The sequence below is a fragment of the Amblyomma mixtum genome, chromosome 5 (genome assembly GCF_055824585.1).
Source record: "Amblyomma mixtum isolate Tamu chromosome 5, ASM5582458v1, whole genome shotgun sequence".
In the NCBI taxonomy this organism is placed as follows: Eukaryota; Metazoa; Arthropoda; class Arachnida; order Ixodida; family Ixodidae; genus Amblyomma; species Amblyomma mixtum.
Window position 1 is genome coordinate 14,323,209 of NC_143016.1, and position 23,537 is coordinate 14,346,745.

General features: G+C 51.1%; 1 protein-coding gene and 1 long non-coding RNA gene across 4 annotated transcripts in view; one reads left to right on the top strand and one right to left on the bottom strand.

Annotated features, from left to right (window-relative positions):
- Positions 1 to 360: 360 nt before the first annotated feature.
- LOC149341341 (uncharacterized) overlaps positions 361 to 23,537 on the bottom strand; it is a 108,824-nt gene continuing 85,647 nt past the window's right edge. Inside the window, exons 1-8 of one of the 3 annotated variants that reach the window (XM_089543398.1) lie at positions 17,392 to 17,722; positions 15,242 to 15,406; positions 14,692 to 14,841; positions 8,369 to 8,672; positions 7,267 to 7,608; positions 6,558 to 6,749; positions 5,626 to 5,908; positions 361 to 4,493 (exon numbers count right to left, since the gene is read on the bottom strand). In XM_089543398.1, coding sequence (XP_089399524.1) covers positions 4,197 to 4,493; positions 5,626 to 5,908; positions 6,558 to 6,749; positions 7,267 to 7,608; positions 8,369 to 8,672; positions 14,692 to 14,841; positions 15,242 to 15,406; positions 17,392 to 17,500 — 1,842 coding nt within the window. In that variant the 5' untranslated portion in view covers positions 17,501 to 17,722 and the 3' untranslated portion in view covers positions 361 to 4,196. Of the gene's footprint in view, positions 4,494 to 5,625; positions 5,909 to 6,557; positions 6,750 to 7,266; positions 7,609 to 8,368; positions 8,673 to 14,691; positions 14,842 to 15,241; positions 15,407 to 17,391; positions 17,723 to 23,537 lie in introns of those variants that run through there. The other 2 variants (XM_089543396.1, XM_089543397.1) reach the window with 2 other exon arrangements.
- Positions 12,861 to 14,624, top strand: LOC149341342 (uncharacterized). Its single transcript, XR_016282918.1, has 3 exons — positions 12,861 to 13,176; positions 13,318 to 13,482; positions 13,853 to 14,624. It is a non-coding gene; the product is annotated as an uncharacterized LOC149341342 (long non-coding RNA).

Consider the following 23,537-nt stretch of genomic DNA (forward strand, 5'->3'; position numbering starts at 1 on the left):
CAGCCCAGTAATTAAGGCGTACACCACCAACGGATTACGCACGACCGAAACAGAGATCACAATGAAAGAATATGATTCCACCGAGGCAGAGATCATTTAAGCAACCAAAGGTATCGTGGAAGTAACGCGTTGAACAAAGTGAAGTTGTACAAGCTTGTGAAAACCAGGCTCAAATCAGAGTTCGCGAGATCAGCATTTACCGTTACGTGAATGCGACGTAACAAGAGAATCTGATCGAAGAAAGAAAAAAAAACTGTACAAAATGACAAGGACGAAAGGCAAAGGAACGAACACAACATCACGGACGCATCCACGCTGTTGCATTCGTTCCTTTGCCTTTCGTACTCGTCATTTTGCGCAGTTTTTTTCTTTTCTGCGATCATGAACCAGCTATCCAGCACGAACGTTCTCCTAAACAGAATCTGATCCGGAACTTCTCGCGCACATTTCGGTACGAACCGTTGTCGAGTAAATTATCAAGCCATAACGAGCAACACAGTTCCCCCTGAGAGCTCGAACCGAGAGCACGTATGCCGAGTATTGCACGACGCAAGTACATGGTTCCGTATTGCACCAGGTAAAAACAGTGCAACCATGTCCATGAATGTTTTTTTTTTTTTGTCGGAGTTGCTAAGCCGTTATCCTCTACTGACTGATCACATCTTAACACTGGGCCCCATCGAAGCACCGAGCACGCACACAACGAAGAATCGATTTACTTGTGTGAGTATCGATCGGCTCGAACAGGCAAGGCAGATCAACGCCGGCTAGATCGAACAGACAAGGTGGCCGAGCCGTCCACTCCCACTGCCGAACGCCGAACATTAAAAGGAATCGATTCCGGACGTGCACCGTCCCGAGAAATATCAGCTAAGGTGGAATCGATCCACAACACGCACTGAGCCTACACAAGTTCACGCCCATCAAACGAAAAATAAAAACAAAAAAAAATCAGATTGCGAAGGCCGGCGTGTAGACCCGAGACACGTTCTTCCATGAGCGTACACGCATAATTACGATTCTTTTTGCGCCGCGACAAAAAGGAGGTTCTCCAGAGTGGAGCAAAGCTTTTTGATCACGCGAAATGCGAAACTCCGCTTCTACACCTCCTGTGGCCACCTCGCACAAGTTATAAGATTGAAGCGCCAGCTAGCAGCGGCAAACTACAATTGTCACCGTGCGCAACCTCTGGGAATTTTTGAGCGGAGGGCGACTTCCCCCTCAGGCCAGAAATTTTACATAGGGAAAACTATGCTGAGCTCCACTTCTCGGTGAAAAGGAGTCCACCAAATGGTTGGTTCAAATGTGACCACCTCCTCCAAGAGTGTCCCAAAAATCCGTCCCTAGCCGTTCGTCGTCATTAAGTCCAGAAACGCCTAAATGTATACCTCCGGTTTCAGCCTTTAATTTACCTTTCTCGGACTGCAATGTCTGCGACCTTTTCTAACTGCATCTATTTCACAAATTTTGTTGCCAGACACCAGCGCGATTATCAACCTTCTCGGAGTTTGTAACTTGTGCACAGTTAAATTTTACCGCCCGCAGACGTCGCGACAGTCAGCTGACCTCCAAGTTTTGGACCAATCAGGCCAGCGGATCTGAACACGTGGGTCCTATGAGAAGTTTCGGAACTCGTGGAACGCAATACCGCTACTTCAGCGAAGCAACTGCAATGCTGCAGTCTTGCTACTGAGATGACGCGACAGCCCTCAAGCTATGGCACGGTTCACATAAAAAAAAGAATAAAAACTCGGACCGAAGTGGCTGCTTCCTGGCTACTTTGTCTTGCGCCTTGAAAAAAAAAAGTTAGGCCCGGTATAGAAAAAAAATGGCACTTGAACCAATCAATTACGCTCAATGCTTACCTCTCATGCCTCAAAACGAAAATAAGTTTAAAAAAAAAGGCTACTCCAAATGAGTTACACGAAAAGCTTTAGTCAGTAGGCATTACTGTCCAAAACAAGGAGTCCTCAATGCGAGCACAAAAATTTCCTTCGTAGCAACTCCACAGGCTAAAACTGACACTTTCCTGCAATGGACACGAAAAGGACAGAGACTGTTTCGACGCTGCAAATGGCTTAACACCACATATTAGCCGAACAGAGCAACATGCGGCTTCTGTTCCAGAGGTTTAAGATGGCGGTGCCCGCCGAGCTCGTGGGGAACCTGCCAGCATCGTTCAGAAAACGCGCTTACAACTTTCTGCGAGTGTTGCTACCGCGTTGGTGCAGAATGGCAGAGTGTGTGCTTTGTTGTAGTTAAAGTAGATCGGGAAGAAAATGAACAGGAAGACGTTTTCAGAAGCGTACTGGAAGACACCTCTCACGTCACACCTCTTGTGCGTTTCTGACATCAAAAGGATACTGGAAGTAAATATAAACTTCAAAAATCAGTGCGACAGCTAAAGCTTCCGGGACTAACGGAAGTGAGTACGACCAGCAGACAGTCGATGCGACAGAGATACAGCGTGCTTCATTGTCCCGACGGTCGGGCGTGCTTTTAACGCGTCGACTTGCCCGCCAGCTATGAAGGAGTAGAGATATCTAATTTTAGGGGCACCAAGAGCTTGCCGAAGGCTTGACGCGCATACAAGGAGCCATATAGGCAAGTATCATAGGCAACCAATGCTTAAAACACATTATATAGGTTTTGAAGTATGCATAGCCGAGCTTGATTCGTTCGAGAATCTATCGCGAGCGCCATCAGGAGAGCGCTTGAACTGCAGTTCAGAGATTGATATTTTCCGGCCCACACATGAGTGACCGCAGTATTATAAAAAAAAAAAAAGTATCTTCGTTCGTGCTGCAAAAATAGTGACCCGCAAAAATCAAAACCGAAACTACAGCGCAGAAGTTAGGCCACAATAAAGTATTCAAAAAGACGTCAGCAAGCCCAAGTTATGCCTTCCGGCAAGTGTTCAAATAAGAAAAAAAGAATGCCGGGGTTACTGAGGCCGTGTGCGATGTTTACCGCGTTAAGAATGCGGCCCATCAATTTCACGTCTCTGCTCCTATAAATGAGCAACGGTAGTGCATGCTGCTGTAAGGTATTGCCGTTTTCAACAGGATGAGCCAAACTGCCGGACGGAGCAGTGTACGCTGCCCACTGCAATTGCTCTTCGGCGAGCCTATGGCATGGTTTTCAACTTCTCGCCCATCGGAGATCCTCCGCGCTCGTACACTATGTAGCGTTACTTCGTGAATGACCGCCACCGGTGCCGCAAGGATACCTCCCCCGAAGCTCTGTTTTGCACCTGGGTACTGCATGGCATCTATGGCAGCAAAGAAACTTTCAAGATAATAACACCCGCCAAAAAAAGAAACAAAATGCCAGACATAACGCACAAAAACGCTCCTTACGACCCCTCGATGAGCTGCGTCGATAATTGGCAGCATACTGAAGGAATCCATTGTCAGACTGATAGTGACAGAGGGCGCCAGGCTTGACCAAGAACGCCCGAGAGCAGCTCGTGCGCTGTAAATTGGAGAAAGCCTTACTTTGGGCTTTCGCTCACTGCTCATGAGCACGCTCAACGAAGTGAACGTAAATATAATGCCAAACGGGTATCGTACAGCCGCCGCCGCATTTAACCCAAACACGCATGGTGCAGTTCTAGAGATCTTCAGCAATAAACTCAGGCTGTAAAAAGCAAACGCCGATAGCTGCCGGAACGAAGTTATATTCAGCTAGCGCATGCAAGCTCTGTGAGCAGTATAAATGAAAAGAGAAAGGAGCTTTAAACGTGTTCGTGTTGAGCGCGACGGCGGCTGTGCCTGCAACTTAGATACCGCTGGCAAAGTTTATACCTTCTTATATTAATTTATATATTATACCTACATTTCTGTCTCGGGAAGTTCTTTTAGGGGCGTATGTTACAGAAATGATAGCAGCAACAAGTTCGTTCTCTTTGTTTCATCTTGCACCGCTCGAACGCCCTGAATAAGCCAGGCGCCCTTTTGCACGCCAGTGCGCAAGTTGCCTATGATGGAGGCCCGAAACCGCAGGTGCGCGGGATGCTTTGATTCGCCATATGACCCTGGCAGAACGTGTCCGCGCACTCGTATCCTCTATGTCGGGGCCAGCCATCAACGCTGCTTGACGCCACTCCAGGACGGTGCTCCTGCTACGAGGGATCAACCCCGGCGCTGTGGACGAGTACCGGGCCAGCTGGATGTCCAGGCAGCCTCGGCGGAAGATCACACGTACAGCTTCCAGATGGAGATGGGCTGCCTGTAGAGCCCCGGGGCGCCCTGCTCCCGGCCGCCGAACACGTAGAAGCAGAGCCGCCACTGGTGCAGCTCGGGGCGTCCCCCCGGCGGGCTGCCGTGCGTGGCGCGCCCGGCGCTGCGCAGCCGCACGGGCGTGCTCTGGCAGCTCTCCTCCTTGATGGCCTGGATGGGCGGCGGCCGCTTGGCCACCGTAGCCGCCTGGCTGCACACGGTGGCCGTGCGCTGGGACACCCGGTCCCAGGAGCGCGCACGCTCCTTCACCACCTGCCGCGAAAGGAAACACACGGCAGAGCGACGGGGTGCGTCCATTAGTTGAGCAAGGCACAGCGTGAAGCGTGTGATATTTATTAGAAACGCCGAAACCGTAAGACAGTAAAAGAAAAAGTTCATATTTTAACCGTTCCGTGTAGGCAGTGTGACGCATCTTTAGAAAGTCGTTTGGTGCAACGCGAGTGATTGGAGATCAGTTAAAGAGGCCCTAGACCTGCACACGGCTCAAGTTCGCAGACAGCGACGAAGCTTTAGGCTAACATCCGAAGTACGGGTAGAGATTACACACTTTTGCGTCAAATCTCAGCTGAATACCAATTTAGGAGTACTCTCTGTGTGTGGCACAACTTACACGAGACTCGCACGAGAAGTAAGGGGCGCCATTTCGGCATACGACGCACATGCTTCACCGGTGCAGGCCGAAGCACGCGGCGATAAGCCGATTAGACATGCGCGTGGCGCTCTCGCCGCCCTACTTGTACGCCAAAATGGCGGCCACTGTGGCCTGAGTGCAAGCTACATAAAGCGCAGCAAGACATCGGCTAGAGGCAGCCGCGCGGCCCACCGCGGTGGCTCAGTGGTTAGCGCGCTTGGCTACTGAGCCGGAGTAGCCGGGTACGAACCTTGGCCGCTGCGGCTGCGTTTCGATGGAGGCGAAACGCAAAAAGGCACCCGTGTGCTGTGCGATGTCAGTGCGCGTTAAAGATCCCCAGGTAGTTGAAATTATTCCGCAGACCTCCACTACGGCACCTTTTTCTTCCTTCACTTCCACCTTCCTCCCTTCCCTGAAGGCGCGGCTGAGGTATCCACCGAGAAGTGAAACAGTTACTGCGCCTTTCATTTTCTCAAAACCAATTTTTATTTGCACTACCCTGTGCGGATGAATGCAGCGCACGGTGAAAAGAACGTTCCAACTCAACGAGTCACGATGAAGGCAACCGTGGATACGCATTTGCCGATGTTTGTGCTGCCAGTCACTGCTTGTCTACGCTGGCACAGCTAAGGAGTAGTAACAGTCATCCAAGCCTCTATACAGCAAGAAAAAGCTTTTGACAATAAGTGGTGTAGGGTATCTGGGACCCACAGAGCAGCGCGCCCGCTTCAGCCGCGCAAACTAGACACGGACCTGTATGCCCGGCTGAGCAGCGGCGCTGAAGGTGCTCAGTTCGATGGCGGCCGCCGTGGCGGCGTTGAGCGAGGTGGGCCGCGACCGGGGCCCGTGGCCCGTGAGGAAGTTCATGATGTCCCGCTGCAGCTCGGGGTCTTCCTCGGCGAACGAGTAGTAGCCCGAGCAGTGGGACGTGCTGTGCGACAGCTGCAGCGGACTGCTGGCCGGCGCACCGGAACTGCTCGCGTCCGAGAACCACGTGTAACTGCTCGTCGAGCGGCGTGGCCCGCCCGCGCGGTACCTGCACGAACGGGGCGCAAGAGAAGAGGGGCTGCTGCTTCTGTTCACCGAGACCACGCTCTCGGAATGCCTGTTAGCTCAGATCTCAGGATGACGACAGCTGCGGTTCCTGCCAATAACTTTCATTCAGGCCGGTGCTGCCACTGCCACGACAAGCTGCTTCCGAGCAGCCTTTGACTGCTTTTTGTTGCAGGGCCGCCACTTATGGGTGACAATAAGGAGTGAACAGAAACGGCCGTAGCTTTTGCAGTGGTCCTGCTTTGATGATTTTATGAAAAACTAATTGCAATGGCTGCGCAGCAACCCAGCCCCCTTTTCCGCCTCAGTGCGTGCCGTCCATTACTCGCAGCAACCGCTCAACATCAACGTTGTCCAGCAGGCGATTACGGTAGTTTTCGGGTACGATAATATGACGTTGTAGTCAAGGCTAAACTGCTTGTTCAGCAGAGAGTCCTGAATACGGCTGTCATTGTAAGAAAAAAGGAAACACGAGGGAGAGCAGCGCAAAACGGGAACAACGCAACAAAGCTGGAGGCTTCAGGCAGACAAACGAATATAGTAAAACGATGCAGGCCACGTCTTGTTACAAAAACACTGAGGCGACTTTCAGTTCCTTTCTCTTCAGCCTATTTTCTCTCCTAGCTACTTACCTGACGTTGCTCTGGTCGAGGTCGATGAGCAGGTCGGCGCGGGGGTCGGTGGCGTTCTCACACGGCGTGTGCTGCTGGTCGGAATCGGTGGTCGTCGTGGGCGTGCAGCAGCAGCTGGCCCCCGTCCGCGCAGCGGCCGAGGCCGCCGCTGCCGCCGAAGACGACACGTTGAAGGTGTTCAAGCTCTGGGAACTGTGAGACCAACCACCCGAGTGGCGACATGTCAGGCTCCACACAGCAAAAGCCGCAGGGATACATGCAAGGTTTTGGTTGTATATTGCGTAAACTTATAGGGTTAGCATTGTTGGTGCTCCCTGGTGTCCCATTACGCCTTGCGGCGTTTACTATTAGCCAGAGACGTGTGGCGATCGTTGACACTCAATTGATTTGCTCAAGAGTGATCTGACTCTGCTGCATGCAGAATGCATAAAGAGCGGTGCTCAAGGCCCGCATCACAGCCCACCAGCAGCAGAGAGACAAAGCGTTCGTTAAACACCAGTACCGAAGCCTGTGCGGGCCCTTACTTGGCCAGGCACATATCGGACGCATCCGACCAGAAGCGGTGATAGAACAGGAGGGGTGGGGTTCAGGGGTTGTTTCCTGCTCCTCATAGCAGCGGGGATCCAAGGCGAAGACGGATGGGGGTTAAACAGCGAGACGGCAGGGTGGGTTAGGGGTGTCAGCAGCGATGTGGGGAGAAGAGGCGCACCTTGTGATGCGTCGAGACCTATTGCTCTGCGGCGGCGGGCTGAGCATTCCCGGTGGCACGGGAACCGAGCAGTCCCGGTTGCGGGGCAGTATCTCGGACAGGGGCCGCACGCGCACGGTCAGCTGGTGCCTGGGCGTGGACGCCCCGCTGCTGTCGGATGCCTCGAGCACGGCGTCCGAGCTGGCCGACTTTTGGATGGCTTGCGGAGTGGGCGCGTTGGACGTCGCCCCGTCCCCTTCAAGCAGCTTCACGGTCTCGTCGCGGCGCACGCCGCCCACGGCGTAGTTACCGCTAGAGATGCTGCGAACCAGCCGGCTGCTGGACAGCTTCTCCTTTAGAGACCTGCGCCGGCAACACCGGCCGCCAAGTTTGTGTGTGAGTGCAGGCACGCAGGGCAGTGACGCAGAAAGTACGTCGAAGCAGGCTACGTCCAGAGCATGCTTTCCCAGCCACCACGAAGAGACCTTAATCACTGTCTTCCACCACGAACTCGGGCAGAGCCAGCGGGCATGCGGCTCCATGCGTCATGCTGCGTACACTTCAGGGTGCACTCACGAACGTGCCCTCAAGAAACAAGCATATCTTACAATGTCAGAGCGAAGACCGTATGTGGAGGGTAACAGCCGCAATATGCGTAACTTTCGGTCGCCGCAAACATTGTTAGAATGCTGTCCGGCAGCAACCACTAAACAGGACTCTTCCTCACCATCATGACAGCATACAACAGCCAAACTGGCCAAGAATACTTTTGGCGGCTCAATATGGCCACCCACCTTGCTATCATACTTGCCACACAACATGAAAAGGATCCCTCGCTTAGAAACTAAATACAGAACCTATGGAATAACTTCAACGTGGCTTATACACCTCAATGAAGGCGGAAATGTGCTCTCTGTATGTTTCCGTGAAAAAATAAGAACAGATACAAGTCGCAACAGTCGCCCCCTCCCACTGTGCATCTTTCCAGCGGTGACATATGCTGAAGAATCCAAAAGAAGCGGCCACGAGAGCGCTGCCCATTGCCAGAGGCGCTCAACTACTTCATGCGCCTCTACTCGAGTGCCCCATCTCGGGGGAGGGGAGTGCAAGGGCGGGGCCGCACCTGAGGTTGACCTGGGCGCCGCATCCGCCGTACGCGCAGCCCCCGTCGTCGTCATCGTCCTCGTCCTGGGAGCCGGTGCGCTTGCTGCACAGCCGGGACACCGGGTGCACCTTGAAGCGCATCGAGGCGGCCCGGCCGGCGGGGCGGGGCCGGTGCTGGGACAGCGCAGCGGCGCACTCCTCCTCTTCCCTGGAGGACACGCGGTCGGCCCAGGTGGCCAGGCCTGGGTTGACCAGGGCCACGTGCCGGCACCGAGGCGTCGGCACGGCGCCCTCCACGGCCACCTTCTCCCACGTCTCGCTGGCTGCACACACAAGGGCGAGGGACTGAGCTGTGGTGTACTAAGATGGGCTTGCAGGTGCAAGTTCATTCTTGAAAACAATGCGGAAGACGGAACGGATGAGACACAGACATCATGAGCACGGATAAGAACAATTTAGCTGTGCAGCAAGCTGGTGTCGGCTGTTATGTCTGGGCTCCCCTCCAGATTAAGTGGATTAGAACGCGGACTCCCTCGGCCGGCGTAGCCACGGAGGCGGAGACAGAGGCAAAAGGAAGTCTCCTCTGGAAGCAGCCAGCACGCCTTTGCCAGTGCACCCTTTGTCTACTTGATTTCTCCCAGGGCCTGCCGTAAAGGACCTCCCGAAGACGACTCGGGTGTCATGGGGTCCAATGACCCTGTCTGGCCGCGTACAGTGCAGACGCCTTCACCGCCAAATAAAGTCGCGCTGAACTTTGAGCACAAAGGCCTCGCTTCCGTTGTCTCTCCTTCTCGCCGGGCCCGCGGCGGCGGGCGGGCGTGCCTTATTTCCACCCATCGCGACCATGTCTGAAGACAAAGGAGCAGTTCCGGCGGTTATTCCACGCTCGCGTGCCTGCCTTGCTCATCACAACTTAAGAAGAACAGGTGCACCCCACACGTGTAGACCACCTGCTGACCTTCCATTGTTTGCGCAACCTAAAGGCGTCCTCCTCACCATCCAGCTCAACACGTGACGAAGGCGTGTTCACTATTGAGAGCGTGTGTGATAATGCACCAAAGTGAACTTCTCAGGGCGCTCCTTGCACGGCAGGCACGCTCCAACTAGGGAGCCCATTCGCTGTTTACGTGTACGAAATGTAAATTAGTTTGTATAAAGTTTCTTTTCGCGTATTCTTCGTAACCACGTCTCCGGCTTCCTCGTCCCTTCTCAGTAAGGCATGTTGCCGGACTAGTTGGTTTAGCATTCCTTCTCCAGCCCAACCTCGATACCTGAATCCCAAGAAGGCTTTCTGCCGAGCTAAACTGTTCACTTCCACGCTCATTTTGTACGTCGCTCTTCCGTTCCGTCCTTCGTGCAGTGTTTTCAAAAATCAACTATGGTAATCTGAATCAGCTGTGGTCATCAGCTATGGCAACCTGGTTAGAGAGTGGCATGCGCGTCCGCTTTTACAAGAACAAGACATACACGAGGCGCATATACGAGACACATCGGGGCAGTAAAGCTATATACGAGGTGTCCCAGCTAAATGTAACCAAGCTTTTAAAAAACACGGGGTGTCCTAGCCGTCTGAAACCAAATGAGGGTTGTTTAGAGTCGCGTGGCCTAGTCTGCAGTGTTCTTTTCGTTCTTCAAGGTTGACTAATTAGATAAGCTTAATTAATCAACTTTTTAATTATTGACTCGAGGAACAAAGTGTGAATGGAAAAGTTGTAGATGCTTTGAGAAACAGCTTACTGAGACATTTGCAGCAAAGTACTATTTACCTAAAGTAGTTTTTTTACCGGCCTTTAACATAAACCGCGCAATAAGAAAAAGCTTCCACATGACAACTGTGCCACTTCAACGTCCCAAGACGCGCCTTAAAGAATAAAATCCATTTTTTCTGAAGTCCTCTCCTCGATGAGACTTCGGGTGCACGTTGGAGCAGAGAAGTGAGCGAGCAGCTGGTCACGTGACAACTTTCTTTTAAGGCCAATAAATAAAGCTACGTAAATCGTAACTTGACGGAAACAGCACTACTAGCGGTTTTTCGAGGTGATCTAAAACTTTTGCATTGACACTTTCTTCCTGAAGTTAATAATTAATAAGTTAGCTAATTAAACTCAACTAATTAATTAACTTTGAAGAGCGAAAAAAATACTTAAGACTAGGCCACGCGACAATGAATAACACTGAGTTGGTTTCACTTGACTAGGACACTTCGCCTTTTTTAAAAGTTTGGTTACATTTAGCTGGGACACCCGGTATACTTTACTTGGTTAAACTGAACTTGTGGATGGTCAGAGGGATGATGTCCCGAAGTCACATTGTAGATGTGATGTGCAGGGCAAGCGAAGACACCAAACAACAGCCATGACAGTAAAACGAGTACCTATGACAATGCATAGTTATACTGATCATTCTCCTTCGTTCAGGTGGTCCTCTCCCCACGAAACACAAAACGTCTTACGAACGTCTCGGAACAGCTTCAAATGACTACAAACGTCTTGCGCTCTGTTCAAACGTCTCATAGATGTCGACAAGAAGAAGTTTCCTCTGCGGCGTCTCTTAAACATCTGCAGTCAGACGTTTGCTGTGAAACTTCTGTGAAACATCTGTAGTCAGATGTTTTCTAGACTTGTTCCTAACACGTGGTACTTGAGACCGCGTCAAGGAGATGCGCCAGTAATCAGCAGAGTTGCCACCGTGGATTAAACATGCTGTAAATCTCGGCACATAAATTATATGGCTCTCCTGCTTGACGTTTCGAAGAGCAGGCGCGCCGGTGCAAAGACCGCTCTTTGTATTCGAACACAGAAAGCGCGTTTTCTCCTACGGAGCCCGAATCACGTTCCACATCGAGTGCAGCTAACCCGCCACTCGTAAGGCTGGATTTAGGTAACATATAATGGCCCTGAAAGCAGACGCGAGTGAAAAAATTCGCTTCATGTTGCGAACGCCTTTGTTACGCCTCGGCTAGCTGGCGGCAGCATGCGGATTGACAGGCGCAGCGCACGCTGCCTTCGTCGCCTTCCCGCCGCCTTCGCCGAGCTCGCTCGCGCGGTTTATCGTTTATCGCGCAGATCACCCGCGCGCTATCTTTTCGTGGCGGCGTATCTTGGAGGCTATCTTTCTTGAGTCACGCCGCAGCTTGCTGCTTGGTGTCGCTCCGCACAGTGGCGATGCAGGATAGTTTGCCAAAGTGGTTTTAGCCGTTTAAAGCAGAAAAAAATCTTAGTGGAAGCTGCAAGTGCTTAGTTTTACATGAAAGTATTAGATTCAATTTGTTTTTTGGTTCTTTGATGATTTGTTTATTTTTACGTTTAGAAATGTAGTACTTCATTTGCTCATTTGGCGTTGCAGAGGCTAGCGATAGCTACGCGCGCGAAGCGGATGCTGCGCACGTTGTAGTACGTTTCGCTGCGCACTTTTTTCCGCGCTGGTTGGCACTTCACGCCGCTGCAGTTTGCATTTTCCCCTTTTTCTGCGGTATCGTTTACTACCAGTGTTGCACTGAGATGTGAGCCTCGTTTTCCGCAAAAGTAAGTAACCTTCCATTTCTCTTCTGTGGTGAAAGTGTCGGCTTTGCCGGCTAAGCCACTAACGCGCCTGATTGAACCTTTGGTTTACAAATCACAAAACAGTATCAGCCAGTGTTCTACATACCAAAGTGCAGCGTTGAATGTATTTAAATAGGGCATTTGCATGTATTTGAGCTTTTGTTGAGTGGATACAGCTAGGCTGCTATCGCATGCGAGTTGCTTTCTTTACCAAGGCGGTGGTGAACGTGACAAAGCTTCAAACCAACCAGCTTTGTTTAAGCGTACGTTGATAAGGCGCGAATTTTTTCCTGCACATTGATTAAAGTCTGTGCTCTATTGCATTCTGGCAGGGTTTTATTCTTGCCAAGGACTCTCATCTTGCCACCTGTGTGCTCCAATTCTCCTTGCTGTGACTGCCGTCAGTGAAACTCGCGTTAAAAAGGCTTTGGTTATCTTAACTGCGTCAAGCTTTTATTTCATTGCGATTGAGCGCCCCGGCACAAAGGTAGTTTACTCAGTGGTGCTGCTCTGTATGTGTGCAGGCTGTTTGGCAGTGCAGTGAAGTACTACGGCTCTTTGCAGGCATGGCTGCTTTTATTTTTTGGAAAACCATTGCACCGTGCACAGCTGGCGTTGTCCCTACTTCACTGTGTACAGGGTCCTTCAAAATATGTGCGAACACGGCGAAGCGTGCCCGCGCTCCGCGGAGCGTCAGCGCATCCGGCGTGGTCGCGCATCGAAACAATGTGGCGCATGCGCACAGCAGACTGGAGGCGGTGCTTCGTGTCGTCTGCTACAGCACGGCGCGCTTCCGTGCTGTAGCAGACGACACGAAGCACCGCCTCCAGTCTGCTGTGCGCATGCGCCACATTGTTTCGATGCGTGACCACGCCGGATGCGCTGACGCTCCGCGGAGCGCGGGCACGCTTCGCCGTGTTCGCACATATTTTGAAGGACCCTGTACATTTCGTTTTGGGTACAGGCTGTTCCAACAGTGGTTTTCAGAGGACCTCCTTGCCTGCTCAAATTCTCAAGTTTTGGTAAGCACGCTTTGCAGCTGACACCTTTTCTTTCACTTCATGATTTCTTGTATAGGTCTAGGCTCTTTGCTAATGTTCATTCCACAAGCCCCATTATTTGTTTGTCCTTTAGAACTACAACTGTTGGCCGGAGGAGCAAGGACCTGGTCTAGTTTCACGCAGATTAATAGCAGCACCTTGTACTTGGTTGTTCAGACGACTTGGCCTGGAGATTTTTTCAGTTCTGAGGTGGGAATCTGGACTAATGCTTCTTGTGCAGTGGTGTAAGTAATCTCTTGCAGTGGTGTAATAAGTAATCTCTTGCCCACTGTTTGAGCTTCATCGTACAGATTAGAAAGGGCTTCTTTGGCAATGCAGTGTTAGGAACCTTATACACACGCACTTTTATTTGTCTTATCTTTCAGATGTGCCCTGTGTGGCTGTCAAGTTAAGGTCCAAGATTTAACACATCTCTGGTGTATACTGAAGTGATGCAGGCATTACCAGGACAGCAGCATCTCTGCTATGTTTTCATGCCACAGTGCAAGATGTCAAGCATCAACCACTTTTGATTCAGCCACATCTTGCAGGTAAGAGAAAGCCTGTTTGCAAGAAGCATCTTAGGAGGTTCTATGAGTACAGTGTGCATCACAGTAAGGCAGTGCACTTGCTATTGACTGCTTGGCTTTCAGTGTCCATGCACGCTGTTTGGATTTTGCTTCTGTTAAAGGCCTCCAGAGTGATTGACTTCTTGAGTTTATGGTGAGCCGTAGCACTCTGCTGAAATGCTGCTTGCAGTGACATCATATGCATATATGTTTTTGGTTAGCTTATTTTATTGCCTGTGCTGTTTCTCCTTGCCATTTCCTGGTCTTATTTGCTTCCGACTCCTCATTGGCCATTCTACATGCACCTGACTGACTGTGCTTTTGGTTACTCTAATATTTTTCACTTCTGCAGGCTGCTGAACAGAGCTGGATTTGACTTCCCCTTGTTACCGTCTAGTTGGCATCCTCCTTGCAAGAAAAGCGATTTTTGGAACACGTAGCGAGCTCTTCAGTGCCATCCACATCACAGCAACTTGCTCATCAACGCATCCGTTGTGAACATGCCTGGGGCCGAATGAATTTTTGATTTAACAATTGGTTGCTGCTCGACACTTTCCCGCCATCCAAGTGCTTACCGTTGTAACGTCAGCCAAACCAGTGAAGCTACCTCCTCCGTGGCTTCTAACGTTAATTTCCTGATCCTTTTCTTTTTTGTGTGTGGGTGTATATGCACTGGATTCAATAAAGAGTAACGCAGTGACTGAAAAGTGTGCTAGCACATGCATTTATGGCTCATTACTACAGCCATACATCCCTTGTAATGTGGGCTCATTGTTCGAGTCATTGCAAATCAGTTTTGAGTTCATTTTGAGTGGTGTATACCAGAAAAATGAACTATAACATTTTTAAAGCTTTAGAGGGTTTAAAGGCAGCACTAAAATCGGTCTTGAAATGCGTAAAATAATACAGGCACCCATTTCGAAAAAAAAGGAACGTCTAAAAAAATTCTAGAAAAGTTGTACCTCAGAAGTTATCTAGCCGTATACAAGCGTAGCGTTAGCAGAGCTAATAGAGGGCTAGTAGACGTGTAAGTCTAAAAAACTGCTTAGGTGAAACTTCTTCTAGATGTCAAGCTTTTTTTTCCGAGACTTTTTTTAGACGTCTATTAGCGCTTTTTGTGTTTCGTGGGCTCCTGCACCCTCAAGACTGAAGCACAGTGACCTCGTACACGTGGTCACGTAGATCGCTCACCAAAGTGGAACCTCCAGAGGTCGTTGTTGGCGGCGCCGGCCCGCTCCCCGCCGAAGAGGTACATGAAGCCCTGCGCCTGGACGGCCGCGTGTCCGTGCAGCTCGACGGGGCCGCCCTTGGCCTGCCGCACTCGAGTCCAGCGGCCGCTGTCTGAGCGCGCAAAGAAGAGTCCAATGCATTTAGGGAAATCCCCCCCCCCCCCCTCCCCCAACGTGGAGTGCGTTTCGACCAAGGTAGTAATTACTCATTACCATCCACCTGAGCGCAGCCATATGGCTGAAGTGGAAAGCTGCGAAGCTGCGCACATTCTTCAGAATCTTCGCAGTTCAAGAAAATTTCGCCCTGGTACGGGGCTCGAACCCTCCCAGAGAAAGCTCCGTATATTTCCCATGGCTGCCACAGATGGCTGCCGAATGGCTGCCACAGATGGGTGCTAATGAGTGATTACTGCCTCTATTAAGATGACAAGGTGTGCGGAAATGACGTCCGCACACAGAAAAAAAAAGGGGGTGGGGGGTTCGGGTACGATGTACAATTGCACACCACGTACCGAAGTGGTAGGTCCAGAAGTCGGAGCGCTCCTGGAGGTCGGTGAGTCCTCCGTAGACCCACATGGCGCCCTGGTGCACCACGCACGAGTGGTTGTGCCGCGCCGGGGGATGCTCGCCGCAGCCGCTGCTGCCTTCGCCGCTCGTGAGCTCCCACTGCTCCGTGTCTGCGAAGGGGCACGAGACGGGCAGTCAGCAACGTGCTGCGTCACCGAGTCTAACAAGGAATAACGCGAAGCCTCCCTCCCAAGGCTACTCCTTGGCACTTGCGGGGCTACGGTGATCTGTGGGGCACCCTGTCTGTTCGTACCACTTCAACAATTATATACACAAAGACAAAGAGATAATGGATTGCCCGTTAGGGTTACAGAGTGCATTTACGGGAAGGCAAAAACCATTGAAGGGCACTGGGAAAACATGCCCGGAGGCGGGACAGAGTCAAGTGGGGAGATCTAGGTAAGGAAAATTTCTGGGATAGGAAGGACAGGGATAATTGGGGGTCACTCGAAAAGGCCCCTGTTCTAGAGTGAACCTAATCTGGCTGATCACGGTTATGATGACTCAGGGACGGATGTGGCCTGTACGGTCAGATTCCTATAAAGTCAACTGCATACGCTTAAAAGGTGTCGGTGTTAGCAGCTCGCATCAGAACCGCTTCTGTATGTGCTTAAGTCAACAGACTGTAAACTTATTGTCAACTCACTGTCAACTTATCGCCAACTTATGCTTACCGTCAGCGTACTCAATAGATGTAAAAAATATTGGCGTTCTCAGCTCTCGCTAATCTCTCGAAACGCTCAGCCCCATACACAACTCCAGCTCCCGAGACTTTGCGTGTTCCCCACGCACGTACTAATCATGGTAAGCAAATGTTATGCCACCGGATGCCCAGTTTTCTGAATGACCTTGAAATCTGTATGAAGTGCACCTCATAATGATCGACGGCAACTTTGCATACCGTATTTTCCGGTGTATAAGACGCACCCTTGTATAAGACGCACCCGCCATATATGCAGGCTGTCATTGAAAATGTTGGTATATAAGACGCACCTGTATATAAGACGCACCCCAATTTACCCAGTTAGGTTAGTGAGGATCAATTAAACACGCTTGCGCGACCATCATGAAATTCACCGTGCCTGTGAGAAATTCGTAAGCAACGCTAAGTGGTCAAAAAAGGCATCACTCACGCCATTCCCGCCCACGTTATAGAAAAAAAAAGAAAGAAAAAACCAAAAAACCCTTCCATATGTCCATAAGAACATTTTATTTCTACTTAAAACCTTGGAAGTCTTCACCTTCGGATGCGCTATCAAAAAGTTCGCCCATTTCTGGAGGCAACGCGACTGGAACATTCTTTTCGCACTACGTACACGAAGCAAACGAAGTTGCAAAGGGTGGCTGAAAAAAGAACGCCGGCTAGTCCTGGCTTGTCTTGACAATGGCTAGAAACAGGATTGTCGTTATCTTATGGCATTTCACATTACTTTTGCTTGGGGCCTCCGAAACGGTCGCGTGTTTGTGATAACGGAAGTCGTCATCCCCGCCGTTTCATGATAAAGTTCACCTAAAAGGAGTTGCGCACGGCGGTCTCCGTATTGAAGTATTAACCCTGTTACAACCGCATCATTGCTAGTGATATTTTTTCGGTAAAAAAAGCTTGAAAATGAACCTGAGTAATTTCTGAAAAAACGAAAAATTCGCATATAAGACGCACCCTTGTATAGGACGCACCAGCAAGATTTTCGAAAAAAAACCGCGTCTTATACACCGGAAAATACGGTATTTTCTCACCAGTCAGTGTGAAATGCCGCAAATGGTAAGTTCAAGGCATTGTGTGCGGAAAAGGAAAGATCCCCTCGTCAGAAACAGAAGAAAGTGCTCGGAAGATTTACGGGCATGCGCCCGCCACCCCTCGCCTTGTGTCACTCGCCATCACTGTCACCGTAATGAACAATGTCCCGTGAATGGATTAAAATATTCTTTGTGCGGTTTTCTCAAGGATCCAGTAAAGGAAAAGCCGCGGGTGGCGAGTATTTGTAACAATTCTTCCACCGTCAATCGATGCGGCTCCGTCGTTGCCTTCGTTTTTAGGAGGTCCCTTTGCCTTTCGTTGCACATGTCTAGTGTTTTCTTCGCTGCGTATACTTACTGAATCTTTTGTGCGTTGAACCAAACGAATGTTTCCTATCGTCATCAGCGGCTAGCAAACACCCAAACAAATCGAGAGCTTTCCCAGCAAAACAAGCGAGGCTCCGCATTCCGCGACCGAAGTCGCCTACCGACGCGCCGACTCTCGATCGGGGGTCATCGCTCAACGCATCCGCCCCTCCGAGCTCCTCGGCGCAAGAGGACGGACGCGATCGCGACAAGCGATGCGCGCGCGATAGCGAGGCGTTCGAGCCATCCAAGCAAGCAAGCGGCCGCGCTCTTGCCGCCGGCTTCTCGGGGCCCCAGGGCTGACAGCGCCACGTCGCCCAGGGTGGATGACTCACCGCCCGGCCGCCGATCGAGGCGTGACGCCACGCGCGCGGCACACGAGCGGGCTTCGTCGGCGGAACGCGCGCACCATCAGGAGAGACCGAAAGCCTCCACTTGAAAGCAAAAACAGCGGAGGAAAGGGCGGATGGGAAGGGAGGAGAGGAGATAAAAAGGCTCGGGGCCTGGAAAACAAAGCCGCGCTGTCGCTAGGCCAGCGTGCACGGCGTAGCGAAGCCTCCGGCACCAGATACGATCGCTCCGGTTTCAGCCAGGGGCTCCGCGGCAACGCGCGCACACACACTCGCGAGCTTAATTAAATTGCGGGTTAAAACAAATGGCCGCATAGAGGGAGACCAGAGTATGCACGCACACGTGCTCGAGCGCGCATGCTTGCTTGCGCGTAGGCTCCACCGCTGAAGTGAGAGGCTTTGCAGAGAATCTCGCCCGCAGGCAGGCTTCGCGCGCCGCGACTGACGAACGGATGTGCAGAGTTACGACGGCCATAAGCGCAAGGCTGTGAAAGGGGGGCGGAACTCACCCAGCCTAGCATCCCAGCTTTCATTCCTCTCTAGTATTGCAGAGATTTCCCAGTTGTACTGGCTCGCAAGGCAGAGTTGTGGAGGGCTACTTAACTACAGGGGTGCGGGCAAATTGTTGCCTGCGTTTACTAATTACAGCCTGCGCATAGGTTTCTTTATGCGAATCCAGGGCGCTCACGTTTAACCGAAAGGCAAAGTGGGAATGCTCTCACAGCAGGCTCAGCGATCTACGAAAGAAAGAGGGCGAGAGAGCGAGTCTTTACTTCAACGCAGCGTTTGCTGTCGGGCACATCTAGCGTCATATATGGTGCCTCCCCTTGCGCCACAGCCAAGGCCAGCTGGTCTGCCAGCTGTGCAGGAGTGAACCCAGCCCGTCACATGAGGGGAGAAAGTAGGGATAACAGGGGACGGAACGGCGAACAGGAAGGAGAAATGAGAGGAAACTGCGCACTCGGTGAGCTGCGAATCGCCATCCTCTCTGAACGGACGTCCGTCACTGTGGCTGCGATATTAGTTGTAGGTTAAAACGCAGAGGAGAGGTTGTCCGGTTTTGCTTAGCTCGGCACGCATTCATATTTTACTGAACGAAGCCTGCATAGGCAACATGCAATAGCCAGGCGGCGCCGCTGTCGCGCTGCTTACAGCGCCGCCACCATATGTTTTTTTGGTACTGGGTAGGCGGTCGTTCTTTGCGGCGTGCATGCCCAGTAGGAATTTGAAAATGTCGGTTGTTTTATATTGCGGATTCAAGCCTATTGATGCCATCGGTGTGTATTTTCGGCGACCGGAGCTCTAAAAAGGATGTCGCCTTTACGAGAGCAACCATGTTCACTCAGTGAAGGAAACGGACGGCGCTGAAATTTCGGCGAAGTGTCAGTCTTAGCGGGGCAAACACGTGTACGAAGTTCAACTTGTGCATGTACAGTGCATGTGTAAGCAACCGTCTCGCCGCTTTGCATTGGTAACTGATCTGGAAAATAGATTTTGAAAAACATAAAGGGACAAAGTTTAGATGCACGGGACCCGTGATTATGCGAATTTTTCCCATAGCGTGTAATCGAAAGCACAGTAAACAGTGGTGGGTGTACAGAAAGAATTGCATCTATCGAGCCCAGACTGAATGTCCAAGCAACCACACAGTGAGCCTCTTTATGACTCCCGCGGTATCGAGGTGTTTACAGCTGAATTCAGGTTGTTAATAATGTTAGGGCAGTTTCATGTATGACCTTGCTTGTCGGGAGCTAACCGGGATGCGTTTCAGTGGTACTGTTTTCACCACGGACAAAGTGTTTTGAACATATTTTTGTGTTGTCATTTGGGCTGCAGTTGAAGAAGTCTTCACCACTAAAATATAATGCAACCAAATTTGTATGACACAAAGCACTGCAAAATCAATTCACCCCTTAGGCAAAGCATGGAAATCTGCGCGAGACGGGCAAACACATAAGGGAACGACATACGGGAGTGGTACCTGAATTAATCACCTGCGACTCACCCCGCGAGGCGTGCTGCCTTTAATTCATGGTACCTCGACACGTACGCGCTAACGTTGAGCGCACGTACTTGAGTACCAGTATAGGACAAAACCGCGACCAAGAGCCCTGCTTTCGAACGCGACGAATCCTGATTTGAAGACCGTTGTTCTGACAGAACCAGAAAACGGCTTCTCAACGCGGGAGCGCGACCGCAATTCGACGATACCAAGCAAGAGAACTACTAGCGGCGAATTTAATGAACGCTCAATATTATAGCTTCATTCAGCCGCTCCACATTTATACTTTTTTTCTCCTCTTAGCTTCACGTGAATTATAACACCAGTGCAACTTCCTTGACACGACGCACTGCGACGATCCACTTCAGTCGCCGGGTTGACCCGTACGGCCTTGCAGGGAAACGAAACAGCTTCACGTCTCCGTTCCCATCTCGGGTATGACAGTCCTTCACGCAACAGTATCTCCGGTTGGTTTTTTTCCCGAGTGCGACCGACATCCATGGCGTAGGATGGCCGAGGTAAAGCTTCCAGAAAATCCGCAAAGCTGCACAAACTCGCTGTTTGCGCCTTCCTCGGGAAGCGGAGCCGGTCGGGCCGCGCCGAGCTGCCTACTCAGTGCTTGTCTCTTCGGCCACGAGACGGCGCCACATGTACCTGCAAACTACACTGCAGGTTGCCTATACCCGCTATCACAAGGTTAATAACTTGCACAAAAAATTGATTTGTAATTGTAGTCAACAGAGTAGTCGCACGAAGAAACGAGCACCTAGTAGAAGTTTCTTTAGCATAAATGCAACAGAAAATAGGAAGCCCATATGCCACATAATTTTGAGCTAACGCGCAGTTTTCTTTAACGTCAAATGGCTCGGGATTCTTCGCAGCACTGCGCCGTTAGTTCAGAGCCAAAAAAATGCGCTATGGTATGTGGGTAACTTCCAAAAGCTGAACATAGTAGGCTATGAGAGGCTCCGCAGGGGAAGGTTTCGGATCTATTTCGACCACTAGGGTACAATTAACAAGAGTAAACAGTGTAGCGGGCGGGGGTCTCTGCTTGTGTCCAGAGGCGTCGCCAGTTGCAATCCACTTCAAGAAAGCCCAATCACAGCGTCGCCAGAAATGGGTGAATTACCACGTCCTCCGAATGGTCGCATTTTTTCGCCTAAAGCAGTGTCGGGGTATTGGCTGTGCGACCGAAAAGAAATATTTCATGCATCATGCAACATGCATCATGTTGTTTCATGCATCATGCACGCGACGCAACTCAAGACACTAATTCTGCTTGCAGACGAACTCAAAACGCCAGGGGAAGACACTTTTCGGAGTGCGAGTAGTGCGCACCACGTGACCCTCGCTGCCGGTGTAGTCTTTTTTTTTTTATTTTGCTTTTATTTTTTAAGCAAACAGCACCGTCTCTCGCAAAAGTTTCTACACTGTACGGGGATGTTTTTGGTGCGGACGGTGGAGAAGCTGGAGAGCTTCTTGATAATACCTTAATAACACCAGTTGCAAGACCCCTTCCTCCCGACATTGTAGTAGTTTAAGATTCCGCACGTTGACTGGCCCGAAATTAGGAGGTCTGCGAATCGCTGCGTCACCAGGCGTGGTATAAAGTTTACAAGTCGTAGGCCACAGCTGACAGCTGGCAGCATACCCCATATGCCGATGTTCCCAGTGGTAGTTTTCAAAAACTTGACCAGTGGAAAGGCCCGAATTTTGGAGTAAAGATCCCTAAGTGGTACCATTAAAAAGCTACCACAGTGTAGCAACGGCATAAGCCCAGCACCAACAAGATCCGCTGGACCCCTGTTCCCCTCTCAACAACCATTCTGCCCAAGCACTACGCAAGGCGATGGACTAGGCGATGAATTAGGCGTTGGACTAGGCGTTAGACTAGGCGTTAGACAAGGCGTTGGACTAGGCGTTGGCAGCTGTCAAGATATTTCTTAACAGCAGGGAATTAGGCTGCGGCGTTAGTACCGATACTGTGCTAAACTTCATGTTGAGTTGATAGAAGCTGTCGGCTCGCATCTATGGTGGCGCATAGAATGGAAAATGCCGATTCGTGCGACGACTCACTAAGGAACCGCCTGCAGTGCACAGCCCCCAAGTGAACAAGACCCTTCAAATCACCGTCAGACGGCATCTGCCACGCCCTCTGTCGACCGCGAACGAAGGCGTTTGAGGAAGACGGCCCGGCCCGGTTGACGACAGACAGCCCTGGGTTGGGCTCGACTAAGAGCGAGGGTTGAACAGGCCGGGCAGGGTTGAACGGATGATGGCGCGCCGTAGAGCCGGTTCACAGACGCTAGCGGAAGCAGGGAACGGAAATGGAAATAAAAAGAGAGAAAGGAGGGGCCTAACCAGGCGCATTTTAAAACCGGGCGGGTGGCGGGCGCACATCGTGCTTCCGTACTAATAGGCTCTCCTCAAAATGGAATCATCCCGAGGAAGCCATTGGAGAGCAGAGAGAGGCACCCGGGTGCGGCAACGCCGGTGGCTGCGGGCGGAGGAGACGAGTCAAACGTAACGGGGGAATGGGCCCCTTCCGGAAGGGGAGAAGGGCGCCGCCATCCCAACGCAACTGCGATGCGCGCTGTGGTCGTTAATTTCGCCGGGCACCGAACAAAGGCAGCAGGGGCAACTGCGCCGTATACCCCCCCTGCCCTCAGTGGCGGGTGGCAAGGCAGCGCCATTCGAAGCCGAATACCGCCCGAAACGGGGTGAACGGCTGTGCCAGAACTGCCTGCCACTGATTGCATTCCGGTGATGATAACGACTAAAAATACCCTAAAAAAAAAAAAAAAACGATCGATGAACTTCGGCAAGGATGTAACACAAGTTCAGATTCGGTTCTCAAGACCAGAATACGTGGACGTGCAGAGGCGCTCCTGACACCCAGCAGGCAGGACGCGCAAGGCAATTTGTTTTCAAAGGCTGAACTTAATTCGAGGAAGTGGGGAAAAGCTGGACGCTGCTCCTGGATCTCGCTAAGGAACCAACCAAAGTGCGCATTTTCGAAAACTATAGAGAGAAAAGAAACTATGAAATGTGACATGCAGCAGGTTTGGTTTGGTTTTATGGGGTTTAACGTTCCAAAGTGACTCAGGCAATGAGAGACGCCATGGTCCGGATAATTTAGACCACAAGGCGTTCCGACTAGAAGCAGGTAATCTAGTACTAAATGTTCCCCTCATCGCGAAGAGAGTCTACATTCAAAAGAAAAAAAAGTAAAGAGCAATACAGGACCCAGATTAATTACCTGCGCACAAAAAGGAAGGATAAAGAGAAAGCATAGGGGGAGGCAGAAGCAACACCGGGAAGAGAAGGCGATAAGAAATAATTACAACTAATCATAAATGTAGTAATCCACGGTGTGACGGAAACCAGTCTGGTAGGGAATGTTCATGGCGCCATTGTTGAGCTGTTGCAATCCTTTCTTGAAATCGCCAGCTTCATCGATGTACACATGTTCCCAACCAGCGGTGAAACGGGCGATGTCAGGAAGAGATTGCAACAGCACAACGATGATGCCGACAAGAAGCACGTGGCAACAAACGCCCCGGCTGAACACGCTGTCTCCTCGGGCCACGGCACCGAATGGGCTGGCACAAGGATAATCAGAAAAGAAAAAAAAAGAGATGAGAAGACTTCACCTGGCATCCCTTCAAATTCAGACGACGGCGTGCACGCTATCAATCGCAACGGAGGCAATCTACCACCGACACACACCCGCCGCTTACGTCACGCCATGGAGCCTATACAATCAACCTTCAGTTCCATCCCTTC